General features: G+C 33.2%; 1 protein-coding gene across 1 annotated transcript in view; it reads right to left on the minus strand.

The window, feature by feature from the left end:
• The window catches only part of LOC139854415 (sodium/calcium exchanger NCL2-like), a 46627-nt gene extending 33622 nt beyond the window's left edge, over nucleotides 1-13005 (minus strand). The window contains exon 1 of the mRNA XM_071843720.1: nucleotides 12708-13005. Within this exon, the coding sequence (XP_071699821.1) occupies nucleotides 12708-13005 (298 nt within the window). The remainder of the gene's footprint in view (nucleotides 1-12707) is intronic.
• Nucleotides 13006-17484: the final 4479 nt, after the last annotated feature.

Below are 17484 nucleotides of genomic sequence, written 5' to 3' on the forward strand. Positions count from 1 at the left end.
TTGGAAGATTATGTGATTGATACAATAGGGGTGTCTGACGTATCTTTAAATGATACATCCACGTATGATAATCAGACAACGACAACCTGTAAGTACAAATGTGGTGACGGCATTTTACACTTCATTGAACAATACATGCAAAATATTCATACATGCACATTCCTGTTATGTGTGTCAAATTGAGCTGAAGGATGTGACCAAAGCTTTGAAGTATGATAATTGGGTAAGCGCAATACAAGAGGAGTTGCCGCACTTTAAGCACTTGGGTGTTTGGAGGCTCATTAATCCACCTCACGATTGCGTTCCGTATGGTTGCAGATGGGTTTTTAAGAATAAGAAGGATGATTCAAGGATAGTGATAAAAAACTAAGCGAGAATGTCGGTGAAGGGATATCTACAAATCCTGGACATTGATTATGATGAAGTGTTTACACCAGTAGCTAGGCTTGTACCTATTTAGATTTTCTTGGCCTTTGCATCCTTCATGGGATTCAAAGTTTATCAAATGGATGTTTATAGTGCATTTTTGTATGGTACTCTAAATGAGACAGTTCATGTTGAACAACCACCATGTTTTACTGATCCACATTCTCTATAGAAAGTCTATCATCTTTATAAAGTATTGTATGGGTTTCATCAAGCTCCTAGGGCATGGTATGCTACATTGTCCAACTACATTATTGAAAATGGCTTTAGAAGAGGTGTCATCGATCAGACACATTTCATCAAAGATAAGGACAAGAACATTATGATGGTACATGTGTATGTGGATGACATTATCTTTAGGTCTACATATCAAAAAATAGTTAAAGAGTTTGAGGATGTTATGCAAAAGAAGTTCAAAATGAGTCTGATGGGTACAATTAAATTTTTCCTTGGTTTACAGGTTGAAAAAACAGACAAGGGAATTTTTCTGCATCAGACAAAGTATATAGCTCATATTTTGAGCCGATTCAAAATGGAAGATTAACATCCTGCAAAGATTCCTCTAACGGTGAATCACGGGAATACACCGAAAACTGAAGGTGTTAAGGTTGATCAAACCTTATATTAGGCAATCATTCATCGGATCCCTAATGTACCTAACCGCGTCAAGACCATATATCATGTTTGTTGTATACTTGTGTGCTTGTTATCAGGCTAATCTTAATTTCAACCATTTACTGGTGGTGAAGAAGATCATGCGTTATCTAAAGCCGACTCCAAATTTGGGTATATGGTATCCATGTGATGGTGACTTTAAGCCTACAGCATACAGTGATTCAGACTATGGTGGTTGCAATAAGGATCTTAAATTAACGTCAGGAGGGGTGTCAATTTCTTGGAAACAGAATCGTCACTTGGCAGTGCAAGAAGCAGACAGTAGTAGCCCAGTCTACCTGTAAAGCTGAATACATTGTCGCAACCAGCTGTACATCTCATGTTATCTGGATACAAAGTAGCACTGTGACTACGGTTTAAATATTACTAACACTCCTATTTATGTTGATAATACTGGTGACATAGCTTTTACTAAGAACCATGTGAATCACTCTAAGACCAAACACATAAGGATTAAATACCATTACATTAGAGACTGCTATTATAAAAGGCTGATTGATGTTGTCCAAATAGGAACAATGACCCAAAGGGGTGATCTTTTCACTAAAGCTTTTGATAAACCACATTTTGAATTAGGTGTCAAAACCTTATCTGATGTTGTTCCCGACAAAGAGACTTAGGAATAACTCCAAATTATGCTTTTTCTGTATAATTGCATGTTCATTTGCATGATAGTTGTAGTTGCTACATGTTTCTTTACTGCATGACAATTAGAATATTTCTATTTTGAATGCTAGTTTATTTTATGCTCTACATATTTTCTTATGCTCCTGTACAGATAAAATCTAAAAAGGTAAAAAGATTTCGGTTTTAGTATTTTAGGGGGACAAAATGGAAACATTAGAAGAAAAAAATGATAATATGAAAATCCATATAAAATAGAAAATCCTGAAAATGAGTTGCTTGATCTACTTGTAGGAAAATGATTGTATTACTGAACTTGCAGGTTTATCATTCTGCGTATAAACTAAGTAGTACAAGTTAATTCACGATGTATTGGTAGGTTTTACTGACCTAATTCTAGATTGAGATGATCACACAAAGAACTCATAAATATCGTGGAAAGGTTTATAGCGTTTGAGGGTTGTCACCTAATTATCACTTAGAATGTATTGAGAAATAATGGTTGAGGAAATCAACATTCAGTTAACGGTCTCCCCTACTACGACTTATACTCGATAGAGAAGGTTGTTAAGGAATATCCTCAACCTGAGAATACTTTTTTTGGTGTGTGCATACTAATTTCTATTGACCTTTCATGCTTTACTTGAAACTAATCACTCAAAAAGTCAGTTTATCCAAAGGGGAATGTCTTTCCTATCACAGAAAATGAATGATTTGAGTATGCGACATCAAATGTGAGGAGACAACGTCAATGCCAAAGATTGAAGACAAGTCTTCTCGAGATTCAACTTAATTCGAAGACTGTGGTGCATCATCATCATATATGTAGTTATATTTCTATGTTGAAGTTATCAACATATTTTTGTTTTTACATATTTTTGTTTTTACTTAGAATGGAAACATCAGAAAATCAAAAAAAAAATGTGTACATATATCATGATTGTAATATTGTGATTGAGTAATAAAATGTGTATTGTAATGTATCATGATTGTAAATAAGGATGGTGCACCACAACTCAAGAATCAAAACCAATTCAATTTAAGGATCTAGAACTGTACGCAATGACAAGATTCAAGATTCTATCTGAGTCTAAGACAAGAGATGTTTCAAGCAAAGCATTCTGTTCGTTAATGCTATTAAGGATGAAATAAGTTATCTCAATCTGAGGGGGAGAAATTTACCAGATCTAGGGAACTCAAATCATTATGTCCATAACGCTAACTCTTAGTAGGACTTCACATCTATTGTATGTGGTACATGATTGTGCCCATTAAGGCCTAGACAGCACGGGATGTTTACTAGAGGGTATCATGATATATCACTCCCAAAGAAAGCATTGTCTTTCATATTAAAATTTTCTATTTTCTCTAATAACTTTAAGAATAATTACGAAGCATGGGGTCTATAGCGAAGGTTCATCGGGTGTATCGCTAAATTTGGATATGCTCAATGCACCCTTTCAGAATATTCAATATTTTTGCAGATAAGCTAAGCCAACTAGAACGAAAAGTATAAGTTAAAGATAAAAGCCAAAGGCTATTAGGATTATTAAAAATGCCGTGAGAATCTTTCTATTTATTTAAATCAAAAGTACATCGATGTGATAACGGACATCATCAATAGATTTGTGCTCAATTGACTACCTAATAAATTGTGCGATCTTAAATGAGGACTAAGTCTTTCATCAAAATCTAGCATTGAAAAATGTTAAAGTAATTAATTTAACGTGATCATCAAAGTCTAAGAGGAAAGTTTTTGAAAGCTTAATAAGGATTGTTACCAATAATTAGAAAGTTAACTTGCAGGTGCTTAATCTAAAATGAATGAACGTTAAGTTTCTTGCTACTATAGGTCAGTTATGATCCTTAAATCAAAAGGTTAAACAACTCATAAAAATATGTGATATTCCGTACACTATGTTGACCTTGTGATGAATTTTAGATCATACTTGTGCTTATCCAATGAATACGTGCAATCTAGATCATATCTATTCTTCTTCTATGAGTTTAACTGCCTAAGTTTACTAGTTATCAGAGTTGACTTGGGTGAACTTTTGATTTCTACATAATATATATCATAAGCTTGGTTAAGTTCTATTCTTCATGGTTAAGTAGCATCATTTATTTGTCTTATATTGATACTGTATATGTATATGTGAGAATCAATTAAATTGTAATCATGTTCTCCTGTGTGATCATACATGTCAAGTTTGCATGATATTTCTGGAATATACAAAAGGATTTTTGGTGTGTTTTGTCATAAAGTTTGAAAAATACGAAAATATTTGCATCATTGTTCATTTGCATGTATCCATACTTTCATGGAGTTGCGAATTATGTCTCGAAGTCCGTGTTGAAAGGAACTAAGTATACATCTAAGACTTTGAATTCTTCAAGTGATTTTTAATACTCAAAATGTGAATATTTTCATGTGTAAGATCAGCCTAGTGGACTTGAATAGAGGGAGTTTTCAGTGTTTAAATTTTAAAATTTGATATTTAGAAACCCTAGTTACAGTCAACCGCCCGAGACACACTCGACCGACAGATATGTCAATCGACTGACAGTGTAATTCAGTCGGCCGATAGAAACGTCAAACGACTGCCTATCATTTTAGTCGACTGATGTATGTGTGTCTTTTAACCTTTCGAATGACTGCTCAATCGACTGACTGTTGACTAAGGTATAAAAGGGAACAGGAGCCAGTCGGTTGGTTCACTTGACCAATTGTGATTTTTACCAAAAATTCGAAAGTGTTGGAATGAGTTTTTTTATTTTGATTTTTCTGTACACATTTGATCGTGATCACAGCGCCATAATGCACTTGAGGTAATTCGTTCTAGTTTAGTTTTTATTTGATTAAGACCATTGATGGAAGTGTTTTTGTTAGTTGATAATGGTATTGAGTTCATCAGCATCCTCTGTTGCCCTTTTAAGCATCGTTTGAAGCAGAACCAAACAAAAATTGTAGGATTTATGTTTAAAGTTGGGACTCGATCTGAAGAACACAGTCGATTGACTGTGTTTGACAGTCGACTGGTTATGCCTCCAATCGACCTATTTTCTATGTGTCCTGAAAATTGACCGAATGTCTCAATAGTCGACCGATTGTACACGCAGTCGACCGTTTGTCGTTGAAAGTCGACCGTTTGTCATCAACAATCGACTGTGGAGCCTTACGTAAATTTATATTTTTATTGACGATTTTGGTTTTCGAATATTTGTTTGTACAATATTTAATCATGTCTCGGGACGAAGTTCACTCTTGTAATGAGACATGAGAACCACAAATTCCTCTGTCTAAGAATCTGACTGGATTGAAAGCCAATGAAGGTGCTAATTTGCGAGCTTGTCTAGATGAGGAAGGGTCGGAGACCAAGCCTGAGTTTGTGAGGATTATCAATTTTTGAAGAGGTATAGGATTCTTCGTGCTATTGCTTTCGAATGTACTCCGTACTACTCATATTTGAGAGAATTCTGGTCTAAGGCAGCTGTACATACTGAGTAAGGGAAACACATTATTCTTAGCAGCATGGGTGGTACAATTGTTAGAATCTCAGCTCAGACTATTCGTGAAGATCTAGGTTTTGATGAAGATGATACAATGTTGATTACTTTAAACAGAACGAAGGTTAAGAGATGTTTGTTAAGGTACAGTTATTCTGGAAATATTGAGAAAGGTATTGTAAAGCGCACACGCTTTTGCAACCTATACAAATACCTTATGCTAGTTTTTCTTCGATGTTTGAGTCTTATGCTGGGAGGTTTTGATGAAATGAACGAACTATATTCTTCCATGTTTGTAGCGTTAGTGTTGAATGCAAAGTACAACTTCTTTGGGCTATTTTTTCAAAAGCCTGGTGGTGAATGTGAAGAAGAAGAGCCACCTAATGTTTCCGAGGTTTTTGCAATATATGATTGAGAAGCAGGTGCCTGAGTAGAATAAGATTTGGCAACATGAGATTAAGCTGAATCATCTCTCTAATGCAACGTTTAATAGAATGAAGCAGAAAAGGGTGAATACTCCTCATGAGTCCTACAAGAGATTAATATGTCATCTTGCTAATGAGAAGTACGAATTTCCGGACGATATATTGTGTCATTAAGAAGATAGTACATCTGTGTACTGGTACTGAGATTGAGTTAGTGGTTTTTGGTGAAGCTAATCATGAAGTTGATAAACCACCACCAAACGTTAAACATGGTCAAATATTGCTTGATGAGGAAGATGAAGGTGAAGATGTTGATCCAAATCAATTTAAGCTGAGAAAGCGAAAGAAAGTTGCTCGAGAAGGTCCTTTGGTATCCAGAAAGCTAAAGAAGAAGTGCTTGAGATTCAGGTTGGTTAAGAAGGATGAAGAAGGATGAAGAAACATACTCGATTGCTCAATCACAACAACAGCCTCAATAGAATCAACAGACATAGACTCCTGCTGCAACTGAAGTTACTAAGCTTGAAACCATGTCGGGACAACCAGTTGCAGCATCAACTACTATTACTTCTGATCCTGCTATCACAACTTTGAGTACGAGAGTTGTACATATAATGGCAGATTTCAGAAAATTTAAGAAGGATACAGAAGAAAACGATAGAAAGAAGGCTGTTGAAATTGCTCGACTAAATACATTGGTGAAAACACGAAAAGGTGAGATCCAAAGATTAAATGAAAAGATTGATAGTCAACCATTATTTATTGTGAAAGCAGAGAATGCATTGAGTACTGTGTCTCGGAGAATGGATGAGTGGGAACAAAAGTTTGATTTGGAAGCGATTGATCTTCATGAAGGAATTGATTTTGGTGATATGAATGATCATGGTTTAGATGATTTGACTCTGGATGTTGCTAAAGGCACTGCTGAAAACCCACTGTCATTAATTCCTCTTAATGTGGATTATTATTTACGTGATTATTTGGAAATGCAAGATCTCCTAAAACATTCCACTGTTTTAATGATCTAGAAGACAGAGAGATCCCATACGATCTGAGCCTTGAAGAGCTCGACGGGCTAGTGCGTCAAGAGCAACATGCAAGTACATTTGTTAACGCGCAAGCTAACACATCTTTTGCAGGTCCCTCCAACTCTAGAGATGTTTCTTTTGAAACAGTTGCTGAGAATGAAAGCGACGATAATTTTGATGAGGTAGTCATCGAAGAAGTCACGATTGAGGATTATCCATAGTACGACGATGTAAATATAGACGATCTACCCACTTTTGCTGAGTTTTTCAAAATTGATGATGTGCGTAATAGGAAAAGACCGAGGTGTTTCCCGAGGGGTTTTTACCGGTCAGAATAAACAAGGAGAAGGTTGAGGTTGTGAAAGAAGCATGGAAGATCCTAATGAGTATCAAAGAATATTGTGTGAAGCCGAAGTTGGAGCTGAAGTTTGTTAAATTCATTGATTGTAAAAACAAGTATTCGGTTAAAGGAAAAGTTATCGACTAGGCCTACATCAAGGAACTGGACGTGTATGCTGTCAAAAAGGAGTTTGGGGTTTTCTATTTCAAACATGGATGAGATTTCAAGTCATTACCTATCTATAAATTTATGGAGGTAGCCAAGTTGAATATGTTGTACAGAGATTATACAAGAATCTCTGACGTTGTTGCGAGAATGATAAGGAGATAGTTTATGTCGAAGAACTTTACAGGGTTATGACCACAGTTTGCGAAGATCTACTACGGAACAAACAAGAAAACGGGCGAAAGGAAACTGGTTCGGGTGAGCTGGGAAATTTAACCAGCAGCACAACCAACAATGCAACCAGCACAAGCTTTACATCAGTTACACCCGAATATGGTCAAGACATGGTCTTGCTGCCATATCTTTCATATCATCTGAGTGTTTCTCGAGCTGGTTCAAGAGGCTCAGGGGTTACCCTACTTCAGTCCTTAAACTGTAGTAGTTAAGTTCAAGAATAAAGTTTTTGGTAGTTGAAGGCAAGCCAGCACAGAAGAAGAACCAGCAAATGCACTTTAGTTCAACCAGCAAGATGACTTTAGTTCAACCGGCAAAGTTATACTCAGCCGATAAAGCTAGTTCAACCAGCAATACGAAGTTTAGTACAACCAGCAATATGAACTTTAGTGCAACCAGCAAATGACGATGTTTTCTTTTCGAAGGGCCAACATGCTGATACGATTCAAAGTTTACTTTTGCTTTTCAATAACCAGGCCAAGTCATGTGCTTAACACGTGTGTGTGTGGCTGTTCTAGAATGTTGAGCTATCCAAGGAGGATTCTTGTCTATCATTGCATGCTTTTTATCATGGGAGGAGAACTACCAAATGGCAGACTTTTTGCAGATTATGTCATTTATTCTTATTGGCTAATTTGTAATCGTTTGTGCTTTTTGTCTCCATTTCCTTTTTATGTTTTTGTCTTATCTACAAAGTAGCTGATATGCTTCTCCTATAAATAGAGAGCTCTTGTAATTGTAAAACTTGGTTGGTGAATGAATGAAAGTTTGATAGAGCTTATCTAGTTATAAAATCTCTGTGTCTTTACGAATCATTGATTTTGGTGGCTAAGAGTGATTTCTTTATCAGTGTTTGTGGTGTTACTTTATCAAACATTGTGGTGAAATCCAAATCTTTATATTTGATATTATAGTTGTGGTGGAATCTTTATCAACTATAATTTAAGGTTTGGAGTGTTTCTAGATATCTGATTGTGGTGGTATCTTTATCAATTTGGGGTTTAGATTCTTTATCCTTTGTGTTCTCATTTCAGAGTTTTATACTCTGTTTTGGGTTGTTGCTGTTACAAATGGGGGGTTTTGTGTTCAGATCTGTTGGGTGAAGAAAGCTTGTTCTAAATTGCATTTTTAAAGTCATAATTACGCATCAGAAATGTATTGTCAAATTTAAAGCAGGCAACTACATGAAGTTTGTACCACTGAAAAAGATGCCGAAAAATTTCAGCCCTCGTTTTCGCTGGTGTTATTATGATGAACGCTTGGAAGAAGTGGTCATCGTATTAGAAAATACAAAGGACGATGAGAATGATTCAATACGAGTGTTAGATCCTTTGTGGTTTGCGAAACCGTTACGAAGAGGATATCTTAACTCTGTGTTGCGAAAGTGTGCTACTTGAACAACTTAGTAACAGATCCGTAACAATACTGAAGGACAGCCAAAGATTAAAGTAGAACAAGGTCTTAGGGGAAGTTTGTTAGTGCATATTCATAAATCCCTATTTATGTATTCATTAATGTCAATTCGGTCATGTAATATTGAACATTGTGTGTTGAACGTTGTTTACTTTTGTGTGACTATTGAATATTAGTCATCGTACGTGAACGCTTGAAGTCAATGGCTAAACTGGTATGACAGTCGACCAACTGTAAAAATATAGTCGATCGACTGAGTAACACAGTCGACCAACTAACGGAGTCAGTCGACCGACTATGTCATCAGTATATATACGATTTTAAGCCTCATTTGTTAGGTTATGCATTATATCAACCCTATGTTGTCTGCAACTCGTCCCTTACGTCCATATACCATGGAATATCATGTTTAGGCTTCGTGTTAATCAAGATCCCATCTTGGTTTGACCCGTACGAACCAGAAGACCCTTAGTGTATTCAAATATTACATGTTCTAGTGTTATTCCGCCTCTAGTTCGTGTTAGGTTGATTCTAAAACCCTTCCAGTACGTCTACATATCTCTTCGAAACCGCTAAGCTCTTTGATTAAAAAATATGTGTATCCACTTGAGACTAAATAAGATTAACCTACAATTATTGAGTTGTGATAGATTAGTCATGGACTAATCGATCATATAATTTAATAAAGTTGTATTACTAAGTTGATTGTATTAGTGTGCATGGTTTAGGTAAAACAGAAAAAGCCGAGAATGGAGAAAGAACCGACTCAAAACCGTAATATTCTAGGTTATTTGATCCGGTTCTTGACTTAAAAATTTTCATTTTTTTGGGTATCCGGTCCGGGCTAAACCCGAAAAAATAAAAATTTAAACCGAACGAAAGATTTCGTATGGATAACTTTCCTCACCAGAGCCGGACCTGGGGTATCAAATATTCAGATCACTATTTTGATTTTTTTATGTAAAAAGTTAAAACTTTTGATTATGTCTAATGGAACTTGCAGGTAAAATAACGAAGAAGACAATGAATTAGTAAAGTAAGAGATATAGTGTAAGACCCGAAACCGGTTTGTACATATTGTATATATATTTAAAATGGCTGGTAAATTCGTAACTAAAGTAATGCGCGGCGCGCATTGGGCTTCATATTTCGAGCTCGAACAGGCTCACGAGCCTGAATGAACTTTATATCTATATACACTAATTGCTATTTTATAATAATAATAATAAATAATAATAATAATAATATAATATATAATACAATATACTATCATAATAATTATTATATAGTTATATAGTTAAAATATTACATTATCACATGGTAGCATTTTGTGACTTTCATTCGTAATTTGTAATATAGAACATTACGTGAAAAATCATTTTATTTATTTTGATTTACCTACATACAAAAAAAACCAATTAAAACTATTCCTAAGCACGCATTTATTATGTGGTTACTTATGGGAGAGCGTCTAAAAACTCAAGACAAACTAAAACCATGAGAGTTACGTGCTAATCCGGTTCTTAAATGTTTTTTTTTGTAATGATAACATGGACTCACATGCTCATCTTTTCTTTAAATGTGCGTTTTCTTCCACTGTTTGGAAGCGTTTTTTGGCTATGATCCGTATCAATATGTATAGTGATGATTGGAAAGTGTGTAGAGATATTCTTATCCCGATTGCTAGTCGTAAATCGTCTAGAGTGGTGGTGGCAAAATTGTGTTTTGCTGCAACGGTTTATTTTATCTGGCAGAAGAGGAATAATCGGCTGTTCAAAGGGAAGCATTAATCGGTGGATCAACTTTTTGAATTAATTCGATCCAATATTCGTTTAAAGCATATGTCGGTGCGGTTCAAACCTTCAAGATATGTTGAGCAACTGAAGATCGACTGGATTTAGGCTAATTAGCTTGTGTTGTTTTTTGTTAGGTCCTAGTTATCTTGTTTGTTTCGGGTAGCTAGGTTGGTCGCTGTGCTGGACTGCTAGGCTTTCTAGTAGCAGCTGGTCTTATCTGTATTATTCTTTTATTATTTTTTAATAATATTTGTCGGGGTAATCCCTTTACCCAAAAGAAAAAGACACGGTGGCTTGTTAATAATATCAAGGCCAATTTAGCGGTTTGAAGCTAGGTCCAATTAAACCTTTTAAATTTGTTTTATTTATACGTTTCTATCATGTGAATTTTTGGTTACTACTTTAATGTTAAATTTGGATGGATTAATTTATTTATATGATCAAGCTTTTTTCATTTATCCATGTCATATATATATATATATATATATATATATATATATATATATATATATATATATATATATATATATATATATATATATATATATATATATATATATATTAAAACTTTTTAGTTTTTAGTGTGAAACTCAGGAACTCCAAAATACACTGAATTCGAGCAAAAATAGTGGCGGGCGAGCAAAATACAAGGAATTCGAGAAAAAAACAAGGAATTTGGGCAAAAAAGAAAATGGCGGGCGAATAAAAAAGTGAAATTCGAACAAAAATGGTGAAATTCGAACAATTTTGTGTTCTACATTTTTTAAATTCAAAAAAAAATTTGTAAAACATGTGAAATTCGAAAAAAAATTGAAATTCGAACAATTTTGTGTTCTACATTTTGGTAATTAGAACAAAAAAAAAAAAATTGCTCGCCCTGTTTTTTGTTTTTGCTGGAATTTCTTGTGTTTTGCACGACCGTCACTTTTTTTGCTCAAATTTCAGTGTTTTTTGGAGTTCATAAAGTTCTCACACTAAAAAAGCTCAATATATATATATATATATATATATATATATATATATATATATATATATATATATATATATATATATATATATATATATATATATATATATATATATATATATATATATTGGCATGATCAATGGGGAAGTAACCAATCGGGAGGAAGCGGGGGGGAAAGAAAAAAAAATTCGTTTTTTTGGATTTTTTTTTTTCTCGCCATCAAGATCACACGAAAATATGAACATTTAGAAAAGACACTTTGTGATGAATGTTATTATTTAGGCGGAAAAACGATCGACAAAAATAACATTTAAGATAATATTGTTCGTGAAGAATATGAACGTTTTTTTTCTTCATGTTTTGTGAAGTAAAATTTAGCTCGATTTAGAGTTTAGGGTTTAGGGTTTGGTGCCTAAACCCTAAACTCTGAACCCTAAACTCTAAACCGTTCGTGTTAAAAACTCAATCTAAATCCTAAATCTAAACCCTAAATCTAAACCCTAGAAACCCTAATATCTAAACCCTAATAGCTAAACCCCAATAGCTAAAACTTCAACATACGCTCGAAAAACACGATCATTGTTATATATTACTTCTTCGAGCGTTTTCCCGCCAAAATAAAAACATTTATCACAAAGTGTCTCTACTAAACGTTCATATTTTCATCACATCTATAATGTTCGTGAACAAAGTTTTTTCAAAAAACGAAAAAAAAAAAAGTTTTTGCTTCCCCCGCTTTCCCCCGATTGGTTACTTCCCTCTTGATCCTGTATATATATATATATATATATATATATATATATATATATATATATATATATATATATATATATATTAGCTTTTTTAAAATATATATGGGCCATAATTTTACCTCAATCGCTTAGACCGAAGCTCGATTTAGATCGAACCGAACCATATATAAATGGTCGAGTCCTTGATTTTTATTTTTGTAAGTTTTGGTTCGGTTTAGATATTATCTGGTTTGGTCCCAGTACTCTGTCTACGCCATTGTGTATATAAATAACTAGTATTTATTTAAAAAATAAATAGATATATTCATATATAGATATAGATAAATAAATAAAAAAGCGAAAACATGAAGCTTACGAAGGACAAGATAAAGTGTTGGGAAGTTGGCTAGAATATGGAACAAACTAGCACCAAATATACCCGGCCCAACAAGCCCAAAAAACATATCCGACCCTTTGGAGACATACTTTTGAGCAAGAGCAATCACATATTGATAAACCACAATTAAAAAAAGTGTTCCCCATGTTTCACTTGTGCATGGCAAGAACCCATATTGTGGTTCACATGTAACCGTTACACCTTCAGATTTACCGCAAAATCCCATCAAACTCATCAGCAAAATAATAAAACCAGAATTTTTCACGTGTATTTTCATTTTCGTCCTCGTTTATCTAAAAAGTAAACAATGTGAAACCTTGAGCCTTGACCTCCTTCAGGCGTGTCGATTATGTGAAACGGTGAATAACAAGATATTTTATTTAAGTTGGGTTTAGTTTTAATTCGATTGAAGTAGACAAGATGGAAATGATGCAATGAATTGAACACAATATATATAACTTTAGATGATGACATATGGTGTTGCTTTGTTGTGACAGACGAGATTGACGTATAATTCCCGACTTAAAACTTTTAAATCGGACTACAATCCTCTATTACGTTAGAATAAGTACAACTACATATTATAAATTATATAATTATAATTATAATTAAATTAATAAATCCAAGATATTGTAATTTGTAAGCATGTGGAAGCATGTGATATTTGGGATAAACGAGTAAAAAAAGGAATAATAGTCTTTATTTTGCATGGTACTCAACGAAAATAAATTGTTAAAAAAATTTTAAATGATAATTATAAATATTGTCATCTGCTACAAGTAAGCGGTGGTTAAATTCGGTGTCTTTTGAATGTTAGGTTAGTCGTTTGTTTGTGCATCGGTTTGTTTTGTTGGTTTTTAAGAGGCTTTGTTGTGGTTGTGGAGTTTAGTTTGCTAGCTTAATTCGCTTTTAGGGTGCGTTTGTTTGCCTCTTAATAGAATGGTTTAGCACTGAATGCTAGTTCAGCATTCAGTGTGTTTGTTTCTGACCCCTGAATGACATATGGTGATGAATGGTTCAGAATTCAGCTCTGAACCATTCAGAGATGAAACACTCTCTTAACCATTAAGAGCCTAAATTATCTATAATATTTTCGTCAAATCATATCGTGATCATCTAACTAACAAGTATATTGAATATTTTATTCATGTCACACATTAATTAGTTTTAGTCAGTTTATATCGTTCTTTCTAAATAATTATCAAACATCTTATTTTCATTCAGAGCAAACCTTATTCAGAGGCAATTATTCAGTACTAAATCATTTAGTTTTATTAAACGTTAGATAGTTTTTATTAGGTTTTGTTTTTATTAGGTTTTGTTGTTACTCGCTTTCTTGTTTTGAAGCTCGTTGGTTTGTAGGTCCCAATTTAGGTTTTTTTTTATTTTCTGTTGAAGTTCCTATATACATTATTTTTTGTCTTTTTGTCTTTTTTTTTTTTTCAAAAGAAAAGAAAAAAAAAAAAAAAAACTATTAGAAGTACTGACATGTCATAACATGTCATGGATTAAGACGTGCACTAGGAACAATTGAAAATATTTGATAACATGAACTAAATGAAACAAAATACAGTAAGAAATAAAATACATAGTACCTCCGTTACAAATCTATAGTCTACGTTACAAATCTATAGTCTAGTATTCCATTTTATGATGTCCTTAATTAATTGTCCATTTCCTTAAATAAAAAGGAATAAGAAGATAGTATGTCCTTAATGTATGTGGATAAGATTAAAGAAGAAAAAAAAAAGTAAGGGTAAAACTGGAAAGTAAACAGAAAGTACAGCACTTTTATAACATTTCCTTAAACGTGTGTTTATTGTCTGGGGACAATTAAATTGGGACGGATGGAGTATTTCTTTTAGAACAAACTCATATACCACTACAACAAAAAAGGAAAAAAGAAACTGGTTTTAAGGGATTTAGGAACATTTTAAAATCGGTTCATATGGGTAAGGGTTTCTAAATTTGAGACCGGTTTCGAAACATGACTTTAGAACCGGTTTTTACTAAAAATGTGTTTTTATTATGTAAATAGAAACTTGTTTTTTAATAAAAATATGTTTTTATTCCAAAATATATATATATATATATATATATATATATATATATATATATATATATATATATATATATATATAAATTGTTACAGTGTAACCTAGATCTGAGAATGCCATTATGGTGTAACCCATATCTGAGAAACCCAGTTTGTTATACAACAAAATTCATGTAACACGAAGTTATAGTGTCTTTAGATTGTTATCGTACAAAATACTTCAATTTATTCTATAGTCTCTTAAAGTTCACCATCCATGGTTGTAATTAACCACCATCGTCAACGAATCCATTCCCATATACTGCAAATGTTTTCAAAAAGTTATACTTTCTTCTTTTTGAAGAAATCCTTACAAAAGCTTGGACAATGGACATATATAACCAACACATACAAATTAATAAAGCAAATACTCATTCTAAACCTTAACAATTAATTTTAAAACTTAGTGTTGTAGCTCATGTGGTAGTGGTCTGCCTCTCTTACCGAGAGATCAAAAGTTCGACTCCCGTGGGGTGCAACATTGCACACAATGTTGCCCCCTTTACTTTGAATTCCACCCAAGGGTGCCTTTCGCACATCGCGTTAATGGGGCAGTGGGTGAGAGGGTTTTACCGCCCATGCCCTTGGATTTGGTTAGGTTTCCTCCTGAACAGCAGTTGGGAGCAAGTTATACAACTGCAGAGAGATGAACGCGTGAGTAACTAAGTTCTCCCGAGTAATCTCGTATTGTTGTTAAAAAAAGAATTACAATAACAAATTGAGAGACTTTAGAGATGCAGTTTAGTGGTGATACTTATATTGAACTTGTAAGACAAATTGTGATTGATCTTCGAGGACAAACAAAAACTCTAGAATGTGAAATAAAGTTTAGGATTTTAGTGAATTTGTGAAAGGTTTGAGAGATAAGTAGAAGATATATATTTTGGTGAATTTGTGAAGGGTTAGAGAGATGTAATGACCCGAACTTTTCCATATTTATATATATTAAATGAAATTTTTATTTACGTGATTAAGTGTTTCCAACATGTTAAGCAATCAAACTTGTTAAGATTTGATTAATTGAAATAGGTTTTATATAGACAATTGACCACCCAAGTTGACCGGTGATTCACGAACGTTAAAACTTGTAAAAACTATATGATGACATATATATGATTATATATATAGTTAACATGATATTATGATAAGTAAGTATCTCATTAGGTATTTTAACAATGAGTTATATACATAAAATTGAGTTTATTGAATTAAGAAACTCGAAACGATATATATAACGATTATCGTTATAACGTCTTACTAGGTACATATGAATCATATTAAGATATTGATACACTATATTTAACATGATAAAATGATATTTAAATGTATCATTAAGTGTGTTAACAATGAACTACATATGTAAAAACAAGACTACTAACTCAAGAATTACGAAACGAGACTTATATGTAACGATTATCGTTGTAACGATATTTTAATGTACATATCATATTAAGAGATATTCATACATCATAATATCATGATAATATAATAATTTAACATCTCATTAGATATAATAAACATTGGGTTAACAACATTTAACAAGATCGTTAACTTAAAGGTTTCAAATCAACATTTACATGTAACGACTATCGATGACTTAACGACTCAGTTAAAATGTATATACATGTAGTGTTTTAATATGTATTCATACACTTTTGAAAGACTTCAAGACACTTATCAAAATACTTCTACTTAACAAAAATGCTTACAATTACATCCTCGTTCAGTTTCATCAACAATTCTACTCGTATGCACCCGTATTCGTACTCGTACAATACACAGCTTTTAGATGTATGTACTATTGGTATATACACTCCAATGATCAGCTCTTAGCAGCCCATGTGAGTCACCTAACACATGTGGGAACCATCATTTGGCAACTAGCATGAAATATCTCATAAAATTACAAAAATATGAGTAATCATTCATGACTTATTTACATGAAAACAAAATTACACATCCTTTTTATCTAATCCATATACCAACGACCAAAAACACCTACAAACACTTTCATTCTTCAATTTTCTTCATCTAAGTGATCTCTCTCAAGTTCTATCTTCAAGTTCTAAGTGTTCTTCATAAATTCCATAAGTATAGTTTCATAAAAATCAAGAATACTTTCAAGTTTGCTAGCTTACTTTCAATCTTGTAAAGTGATCATCCAACCTCAAGAAATCTTTCTTATTTACAGTAAGATATCTTTCTAATTCAAGGTAATATTCATATTCAAATTTTGATTCAATTTCTATAACTATAACAATCTTATTTCGAGTGAAAATCTTACTTGAACTTGTTTTCGTGTCATGATTCTGCTTCAAGAACTTTCAAGCCATCCAAGGATCCTTTGAAGCTAGATCTATTTTTCTCATTTCCAGTAGGTTTATCCACAAAACCTGAGGTAGTAATGATGTTCATAACATCATTCGATTCATATATATAAAACTACCTTATTCGAAGGTTTAAACTTGAAATCACTAGAACATAGTTTAGTTAATTCTAAACTTGTTCGCAAACAAAAGTTAATCCTTCTAACTTGACTTTTAAAAATCAACTAAACACATGTTCTATATCTATATGATATGCTAACTTAATGATTTAAAATATGAAAACACGATGAACACCATAAAATCGGATATACGCTGTCGTAGTGAAACCGGGGGC

Source organism: Rutidosis leptorrhynchoides, chromosome 6 (assembly GCF_046630445.1).
Source record: "Rutidosis leptorrhynchoides isolate AG116_Rl617_1_P2 chromosome 6, CSIRO_AGI_Rlap_v1, whole genome shotgun sequence".
Classification (NCBI taxonomy): Eukaryota; Viridiplantae; Streptophyta; class Magnoliopsida; order Asterales; family Asteraceae; genus Rutidosis; species Rutidosis leptorrhynchoides.